General features: G+C 35.0%; 1 protein-coding gene across 1 annotated transcript; it reads left to right on the forward strand.

Annotated features, from left to right (window-relative positions):
• The first annotated feature begins 4457 nt into the window (after window positions 1–4457).
• LOC147567426 (protein FAR1-RELATED SEQUENCE 5-like) lies at window positions 4458–5502 on the forward strand. Its single transcript, XM_086657418.1, has 2 exons — window positions 4458–4878; window positions 4976–5502. Exons 1-2 carry the CDS (start codon window positions 4458–4460, stop codon window positions 5500–5502), a joined length of 948 nt encoding a protein of 315 aa, XP_086513544.1.
• Window positions 5503–10407: the final 4905 nt, after the last annotated feature.

Here is a 10407-nt window from a genome sequence, read left to right on the forward strand (position 1 = left end):
AACTCCGCCACTACCCTATTATATATACCTCACGTTCTCCCTAAACTTCTGCCTTTCCACTTCTCTTTCTGTCATTCTGGTATCTGCTAGTGTTTTTCTTTCTTCAATTTATTTCTCTCTAGTTAATCTTTCTCTCTCTATCTCATTCCTCTATGAGTTTCTGATTATCTATACAAGATCTATAACTAAGACCAATACAAATTTGTAAACAATATCTATTACTAAAACCAAATACAAGCATATATATTTAACACTAACAATCTACTGAAATATGAAAGAAGAAATGAATTGATTCCCTAAACAAACAAATAAAAAAATGATTTAGACTTGGATGAAGAACTATGCTCGATACCCGAGCCGCCCGTTGCCCGACAACCCGACTCCTTTAGCGGGTGTGGGCGGGCTTTGGGCAGAGGAAAATTAAAAATTACCCGCCCGATCTACCCGACTACCCTAATAGCCAAAGAGAAGATCTACCCGACCTGCCCGAGCCCGAAGTGTTTTTACCCTTGGGCGCCCATACCCGCCCGATTCCCACCCCTACAGATGTCATTCATACACACACCTACCAGGCTACCACTGATCTGGGGGAAAAGCAGTGCAAACACCCCTGTGGGCTTCCCAATTTAGGGGCCATACTAGAAAAATTACACAACTCAAAATTCTAACGACCATTCAAAAAAGGCCTTAAAAAAATGAGTCATTGAATGATAAACCAAAATCTGAAAATTCCTTCGTCAATTTTTTTTTTATCTTGGATAAAAATATGGGTTGTTGTTAACCAAATCCAAGATCAAATCAACTCTAAGGGTCCGTTTGATACGTTAGAAAGTCTGAGTAAGAAAACCATTTTTTTTTCTGATGGGAAAGAAAACTGAATTGAGTTTTTAAGTGTTTGGTAGTTATAAGAAAATGGTGGGTACCCGTAAAAAATCATATTCTTTTTTCTTTTATTAAGCCATTCACTCGGAGGCGCCTTTAGAGATTTGGTCATCATCTTCTTCATGTTATCGGAAACCCTAATATCCCAGATTTAGTTGTAGATTTCACAATTCATGAATGTCCCAATTTTAGGAATAAATTTCCCAATTTTAGAAATAAATTTTGTGGTCATCTTCTTCCACCTGGTTGGATGATAATTTTAGAAACTCTAATGTCTTAATATTATATATAAATTTCTCAATTCATAAACATCCCAATTGAAGAAATAAATTTCACAATTTTAGAAACTCAATTTCAGAATATCTATTCTAATTTCTGAAATCTCCTAATTTCAGAAACCATAACTTCAAAAATGTATGAAATTTAGAAACCCTCATTTCAAATAATCCAAATTTCAGATCTCTCTCATGTGCAGAAGCCCTAATTTCATACAACAAGAGGAAGAAACCATAATTTCCAGGAACACTATCATCTTTGCAGAAGCCCTAATTTCAGATCTCTCTCATCTTTGTCTTCAATCTCTGAGGAATAAGATTGTTCAATAAGAAATAGATTTCCAGGGACTATAATCTTTGTCTTCAATCTCTGCCTACTAGTAGATGGTTGTTGATGCTGATTAGGTTTTGTGAGATTGAGAATAGAGATGCTGGAGAGAGATAGTTAAAGATAAAGAGAGATATCAAAAGAGAGGATGAAGTTTAAATCGATTGAGAAAGAGATAGAGAGAGAGAGAGAGAGAGAGAGAGAGAGAAAGAGAGAGAATCCACAGGAATTTTCAAAGAGAGAAGGATGACACTTTAGATAAGAGTTCATGATAAAGGGATAAAGAACAGAGAAGGAGACGGAACATTTGGTCAAAGAGGAGAGAGAGCGTGTTTTTTTACGGGAGAGGGTGAGAATTGTGTTTTCCCACCTTTTGGGTGGGGAAATTTACAAGGCTATTTTCCTATCTTTTTTTCTTATGAAAAACGACTTTCACACTTTCTAAAGTCTATCAAGCGGAAAATCGATTTTCATACGAAGATCGATTTTCGAATGCTATTTTCACACGTATCAAACGGACCCTAAATTCTTTCCGTGAAAAAATAATTTTTTTTCTCAAACAGGTTTTAGTGTTGTCGTTGTTGCGATAACAACGGTCGTTCTCTAATACAAGATGTAATATTTTGCAGCGTGGAAAAAAATTCAACGCATCAAGACGATGCAAAAATCTTTTTAAGGGGAAAAAACTAAAGGACTATACACCAGTCCTCGATATACAAATTCAAGAAAATTGGAGGTTTTGACATCCACAATGCTCACTTAGATAACGTCGCTTCCCTAGGCAAATTTGCATGACATTTTAAAAGGAAACCAAACTCTACCTTAGACAAAGTTCCTCGAAAAATGTAAAAGTAAATATATTGGTAATAACTTCATCTGGTTGATTGATATCATCCATCACATTAGAATTTTCTTATGGAAATGTTACACAAATGTTTTACCTGTTGAAAAACATATAGGTAAATATATTTGTAATAACTTAAATTGTGATAAACGTAACCAACTTGAGAATATTGAACATACTTTGCTTCATTGTAGTAGTAATATCAGTAACATTTAGTTCTATTATATGTTAACTTTACTGCGATTGACTCCCTTACGAACTAGATCATTCCGTCGAAAACTTTGAAAGGTGCAGTAGACTCTTGCCCCAATATGCGTCCATCTTATGGTATATTTATAAAGCCCAGGACGGGTGCAGTTATTGCTTTAAAAAAGAGTACCACCATCCTTTAGATATCATCAACTAAATCTTAATCTTTCTTAAACAAAACCCACATTCTAGTGCCATGTCCGCACAGAAAAAAAAACCAACAATGCAATTTTGGAATCCTCCTGTTATGCCCTCCTGGTTGTACAAAAACAAAAATTGATTTAAAGAATTTAGCTGAAGATATTGTGGTATGGGATTAATATTACATGATTGCAACTAGAAATTCATTTCAACTGAACATAAAAGATCGAAAATATAAAACAATAATACAAATATCATTATGTCGGGGAAGCAGAGATTTAACAAGTGGTGCATTACCAATGTATACTATGTTGTATTGAAACCCTATATATTAAAACAGGTCGGTCGGTTTTTTGAGAGAAAAGTCTGCTTGACCATTTTTACTGGGAGTTTAATTAAAACAAACTTAATTGAAAATGATATCTTAACAACATATTTGAATTTTCACAAAAATTGTTTAAATTATTTAAAATCACAAGAAAGAAAAAGATGAAGTGGTTGCAAAAACTATCAGATCTACAGTTTTAATGTATAATATTAAGTACATGGTTAATGGTTTGGGGTGAAAGAGGATGTTGGGTTGTTTGCCCAACGGTTGGATGTGGCAATGAAGCCATTCTTGGCATGGGTAGTCTCATGGCGCTCCAAGCTCCCCTAGCTATTTTAACTTTATTTATTTATTAACAAAAATGATGCTATGCCCGACGGTTTTCCCGGCCCAATCCCGGCCAGCCGAGTTGGCAGTCCAACCAGGCATAGCATCCTGAGTTGGCACCGTGAAGAGGGTGGTTTTACAATTTTTATAATTTGGTCCCTCAAATTTGAACTCTTTTGAGTTGAGTCCTTATTCAACTCATAACCTAAAACACGGGATTTCACTTTTCACTTTCCCTCTTCCAACTAAAAGCTAGGGAAAAACTTGATTTTGAACTCTACAATCCATTTCAGCTAGGTTTTGCTTCAAAATCACTCGAGAAATATCGCTTCTTCACTCGATTCCAACTACAGGCATCATCAGGTAAGTTCATCCACTCAAAATCGAATCTTCGGTGGATGAATTCTTTTTCCTGAAATGTATTTACTTGCATTGTGTTATTTCTGGTGTACTTGTTTCGGATCAGGATTTAGGGTTCTTTCCAACCTAAATTTATGAGATAAACAATGGTTGATTAAGCTCGTTTTTGATTAATCTATAGGTGTGGAGCTCGTTTTTGGTTTGAAAGTGAAGAACCCTAATTTTGTGCAATAGAACTTGCAGATGGGAATGGTTTCCTTTGAAATTTATTATTTTTGTTGTTTTGTTACTTGTAGAGAGAAATGTTGAATCTTGCAATTTGAAATAAGATATCGTTTATGGTGTTGCTTACGAATTAGTTCAAGTCTGGTACTAATTAGTGTAGCTAATTACTTAAATATTACTAAGATAAATAGCAAAGCTTAGAATGCACAAAATTAAAATCTTAGAGTGGAAGTCTAATTTGTTTAATGAGGTGACAGTCGATTGGTAGGTTATTTAGGTCAACCTAAATTATCTTTGGGTTTACACTTACAAAAAAATGTCTGACTTAGCTAAAAAACACTACCTTGAGTAACTTCCTGTTGTCGGTAACCGTCCCCACACTGTTAAGTGTAGTGGTTCATGTTGAGTTTTGCTTCAGAGATGGTTTTTAATTATCTTTGGGTTTTGTTGCTAAGATGTATGTATTTTTTATATCTTATACTTATTTTGGCTGCAGAAATGTTAGACTCTTCAGAGAGTGAGGATGTGGATTGTTTCGACAAAACGTTCGAGAATGACATTGGCAAACAGAAAGAAGACTTGTGCGAAGTTACAGTACCAACTATAGGTTTGGAGTTGAACAATTTGGATGAAGTGTATGCCGTTTGTCTTGCCTATAGTCGAAAAGAAGGTTTCTCACTCAGAAAACGATCAACTAAAAAAGAAGAAGGGGTAGTTCGATACATTACATTGACTTGTGCGAAAAGTGGGACAACTAAATCAGTAGGTAGTAATCCTATTGAACAACAACCTAGTAGTCGAAATGGGTGTAAAGCCAAAATCTGTTCGAAGTTGAATGAACGTCGGAAATACGAAATAACTAGTGTTCTTTTAGAGCACAATCATATTCTTAGTCCCGGAAAAGTTCGACACTTTAGATGTAATCGAAAGATTAATGCTCATGTGGCAAGACAACTAGAAATTAGTGATATGGCAGGAATTAAAGTGAGCCGTAATTTATAAGCAACATGTTGTAGCAGCTGGTGGACATGAGAATGTCCCATTCAATGAAAGAGATTGCAGAAATTATATTCAAAAGAAGAGATCTATAGGTCTTGGAGAAGGAGATGCTTTAGCTATTCAACAGTATTTTTTGACAATGCAAAAAAAGAGTAATGGTTTTATTTTTAGTATGGATTTAGACGAAGATGGTTGTTTACGTAATGTGTTTTGGACAGATAGGAGGAGTAGGGAGGCATACAAAGAATTTGGCGACGTTGTGACGTTTGATACAACCTACTTAACAAATAGGTACGGTCTTCCTTTTGCTCCTTTTGTTGGCATCAATCATCATGGACAATCAATCCTTTTGGGTTGTGGGTTATTGTCGAATGAAGATACAGAGACGTTTAGTTGGTTGTTTAGGACCTGGCTTGATTGTATGGATGTTAAGGCTCCGGATGGTATTATTACAGATCAAGCTATGCGGTGTGCTATTGAAGAGGTTTTTCCTAATACAAGACACCGATGGTGTCTTTGGCATATAATGAAGAAGATACCGTAGAAACTAAGTAGCTAGAAAGACTACAGAAGATAAATACTGCGTTGCATGGTATCGTTTATGACACACTTATCATTGAAGAGTTCGAGTGTAAGTGGAATAACATGATATATCATTACAATTTACGGGATAATCGGTGGTTGGATGATATGTATAGAGAAAGGAAACGATGGGTTCTAATATTTGTGAAACCTTACTTTTGGGCGGGAATGTCTAGTACCCAACGAAGTGAAAGTATGAATACGTTCTTTGATGGATATGTCAATGCGAAAACCTCATTGAAGGTTTTTGTTGAACAATACAATGTGGCTGTAAGGATGGTAATTTGTTTACCTTTCTTGTTATTAAGTTAAAAAATCTAAATATGTTTTTGTGTACTTTAGTTTGCTAATATTATCATATCTGATTACAAATGCAGACATGGAGTTATTGATGGGAGTATATCGTCCTGAATTTAAAAGTGGTGCAACAGTTCCGTTCTCAGCAAATGTAGGAGATCGACAATTTTATCAGCCAAGGACACGTTTTCAATTTATCGATGAGCCAGATAACAATTTTGATTTTTCAACCGACGACACGTAATGAATGGTTAATTATGGTCGACTTCAGTGTTTGGTTTCACGAACCATGTTGTTTTGATTTTATGTTTGGATTCTATGTTTGGGTTTCATGAATTGTTGTTTCAGAACTTCTTTGGATAAAGTTGTTGTGATGGTTGATATGACAGTACATGGAAGTCTATGGATTGTTGTTTCATGAATTGTTGTAATGGTTGATGTTCGGGTTTCATGAATTTTTGTTCATGCCTTTGTGTTCATGTTGCTGTTTTTTTCTTCATGTCTTTTTATTCATGTTGCTTGTTTTTTGTTCATGAAACTAAGAAGACATGGTTGTTGCTATTTTTTGTTCATGAAACTAAGAAAACACGGTTGTGGCTGAATCCCGGTTGGCTGAGTCTGACGGTCAGGTATATATCCCATTGGTGGTAGTGATAAACTGTGGTTGAATGAGGTGTGGCTGAACCTTTTCACGCATAAAATGATTATCCCAATCGGCAAGGCAGATAGCATGATTATTGCAATCGGCAACGCAGACAACATGATTATCGCAAAAAACGAACATTAGGACAGGACTAAGAATTGGAGTTAGAATGATACCAACTAGCCATCTCTGAAAACCTGAATTGAAATTTACAAGTAGAAATTCAGTATACTGACACAGCCAAGTGCCAAAGCCTCCTTACTTTAGGGTTAACACTAATCAGTATTACTTACTACCAAAGTTTTTTTGTTAGATAGAAACACAAACTCTTACTACTGTTAAATAGAAATACAAACAACAATAAACACAAAGAAAAGAGACAATATCGCTTTTTAACATAAAGTATCAAAACCATACTATTAACTAAATCTTTCCAATGTTTTTCAACCTCGATTCGGCGCTTTTTATGAGATCTTTCTTTAATTTTTCACATTGCCGGTAACGTTCCATAGCTTTACGAGATTCCAACTCCAAAGACATTAATTTTTCAGTAATACGGCTTATTTTGTCGTCTTCTCTCGTAGACGCCCTCTGGTATGTCATCACAATCATAAATATCTTCTTCGAAAAGGTGAAATCCACATCCTCGCTTTCCATTATAAGATGATTTTGGACAACAATAGAACCTTCGACCTTCAGATTTTGATGTTATGAGCTTGGCAGGACCATCCCCACAAGGACACAATCAAAATTCATCCAACCAACACCAAAATCCACATCCCTTGTCATTAAATCCTCTCTACACACATATGGTAAATGGTCATAACAACATTTGAAATACCTTCAAATACTTTAATGCATATAAAATATACAAAAAAAAATGATACCGCTTGTGGACACTTTGTGAACCATCGATTAGGATTGCGCTCGGTTCTGGATAACAAAACCTTAAGAAAACCATTCCAGCAAGCACACGTGATATGTTTTCTTTCTTCTACGAAATCTAGTATCATTGACTTTCTATTGACAAAAATACAGAGACCTTCATTATTAGCTCAAAATAGTATCTAAATAAACACACACAACCACACAATTACCTTTCTGTTTCGGTTAGTCGAGTCATCGCATGCAAAACAATATCCTAAGATTCACACATGTGATATCAATTTCGAGCCATCAAGTTTTTCTAAAATATGTAGACTTTACAATTGGGGATGAAATGTGTATCTCAAATCATACTATTTTGAACTCCTATATGTTCTAAAGTCAATTAATACCAATTCATTTATACTTTGAAGGCATAGTTCACGTTTAGACAAATAAAACATAATAAGATCCTATTTTTCTCTCTTTTGAACCACATCGCGCCAAAATCAAATTGAATCACCCATTTAAACCATAAAAAGGGTCAAAATTTACTAATTTTATGCTTAAGAAAACAGTTTTACTAGTTTCGATCCATTTGAGTCATACCATCAAAGAATCAACCATTCATGTTCTAGATAACATCTAAACCACACAAGAACACAACTATTGCTCTGTGTATGTATATACCTATTTGGCAAGAATGAATTTGTTGGATTTTTAGCTCATTTACATGATTAAAAAGAAGCTGAATCAATATTTTACAAGTGTAAAGAATGAAATTGTACTTCCAATAAAGATCACAGAAACCCTAAAAGGGATTTGAGAACAATTTACTAGACAAAAAGAACCAATTAAATCATGGGAAACTTGTACCAAAATACAAATCAAATAACTCATTAGGGAGATTTGCTGTTTGGACCCCCTTTCACATAATCCACTTGCCGTTTGGACTCCCTTTTTCCAGAGTTGCATTTTGGACTCCTTTTTGACAGAATCAAAAGAGAATATTCCGTATATGAAGTTAGAGTTTAGATAATTCCCAAATTATCCTCACATAATCAAAATTGCAATTAGGACTCCCTGGTTTATTTAACTCAAGAACTAGATGGCTGCCACGTGTACGGAGATGATGAGTCCAAATAATCAAACCATAGACCTGTTTGGCCGGACTCTACCAAGGTTAGTCGTGGGGGATTTGCTGGTTGTCGTGAAGTCCCCCTCTTATGCAAACTCAACTCATCTTCTCCATTGTCAGTTTCTTCTGCCAGCTCATCTTCTCCATTACAACCATTATCATGGCTGAAGATTTTGGATCAAGAGATAGGATGCCAAGGAATCTTCAGGTAATGTGAAGAATCCCTCTCTATGTACATGTTTGTTCATTCCAAATAAAATTAAGGTTTTTTTCAGCTCTCTCTCTCTCTCTCCATTTACATGTCTGTTAAGGGTTTATGGTTAGTTTGAGATGAGCTACTGGCTAAAGACATAATGTCAGTAGTGTGGAAGAAACTACTTGATCAATGATATAGCTTAATGTTGTATGGATTGGTCCTTGGTTGTAATCAGTAGATGCTTTTGTATTTAGCAATGGTATAGCTGAATGTTGTATGGGAAGGACAAATGAAAACATATACTTAAGATTTGAATACTTAGAGCAAATGAAAACATATAGAATTTTATAGAATATGTATTAGTTGTTTAGAACACATCCATTTGAATAATTAAAGAAGTTTATAGAATACTTATGATTTGTATGTAGAATGTAAAGAGGGGTTATTTGAATACCTCTTAGCTTTTGGAATACTTATTGAATACTTATGATTTGAGAATACTTATGATTTGAATACTTATGATTGGAATACTTAGTTGTTCAGGTAATTGTATATCATTTACCCTAATCCCTAAACCCAATATACCAATGAGTTGATTTCCATGAAAGAAACCCATTCACAAGGGCAAGGAAACCAGTACCACTTCTACTTTCTCCATTAAGTTAAAAAATAGGTCCTTGTTATGTTAGGTTTCTTTTATTTATAAGAGACAAAATTGTCGCAGTATTGATTTCTAAGAGACAATGAAAGTGTTCATTTTGCAAAACAACTTTAACTATATTAACTTTGATTTGATTTTGTTCATTTTGTAAGGAAAATTGTTCAATATACGATCAAAGTGTCCACAAATCATTCCATTGCCCATGGATGTACTCGAGATGCATTAACGGCAATTGCAATGGAATTAGAAAATTGGGGATGTCGGCTAGACCTCATTCATTTGGAAGGAAGTTCCTTTCGTGTCAATTTCCCGATTGTGGTGCATTTCAATGGTTGGATTCTGAAATCGCAAAAACAAATTCGTCGGCTTCTTCATCGTCTACAAGATCCGTATACCAAGAAGGTTGTTATGGTTGTGGGAAAAGTAATCATCACTTGCAAAATTGTCCATGGAATTTATCACCTTGTTATGTTAACGGATGCACCGGCAAAATGAAGCTCCTAATATGTAAGAAGATTCCTAACAACGGTATGCCATTTTTGAAGTGTCTAAAGTGTGACAAATTCATGTGGGTGTCTGATGCACTCTCAATTAAGAACAAATCGAAAGTAGAAATCAATGTTGAAGATATATGCGAGGAAGTCGTCAAAAAGTTGAAATTGCGCTCTCAATGTTCTTAGTCATGCTTGTTGTGAACCTTAGTTATGTAAGGGTATATGTAAATTTTGGATGTTAGTTATGTATGGGTAGATGTTAATTGTGGATGTTAGGGTATATGTAATAGATGCTGAATTAGCTGCACTTGATTTGCTAAATGTACTTTTTGTTGAAATTACGCTCTCAATGTACTTTTTGTTGAAATTGTTCTTTTTATCTTTCATTGTTTTGTTTAGTTGTTTGGTAAGTAGAGCGGCTGGATTAGCTGCACTTGATTTTCTAAAATGAAATCTTGTAACGTTGGGTCGACTATGTATAGTATTTCTGGTGCTCTTGGTGCAGCTGCTGAATTTGCTGTTGAGGAGTTCAATCTAACTACTAGTACTAGGTTCCTGTAACGTCATGATTCCA

The sequence above is a fragment of the Eschscholzia californica genome, unplaced genomic scaffold (genome assembly GCF_041429995.1).
Source record: "Eschscholzia californica isolate CP2 unplaced genomic scaffold, dmEscCali1.0.p SCAF_1, whole genome shotgun sequence".
NCBI classification, from domain to species: Eukaryota; Viridiplantae; Streptophyta; class Magnoliopsida; order Ranunculales; family Papaveraceae; genus Eschscholzia; species Eschscholzia californica.

Coding starts and splice junctions, on each gene's coding strand:
- LOC147567426 (XM_086657418.1), top strand. CDS start 4,458: ATGTTAGACTCTTCAGAGAGTGAGGATGTGGATTGTTTCGACAAAACG. Junction 4,879..4,975: donor AAAAGTTCGACACTTTAGAT/GTAATCGAAAGA, acceptor AACATGTTGTAG/CAGCTGGTGGACATGAGAAT.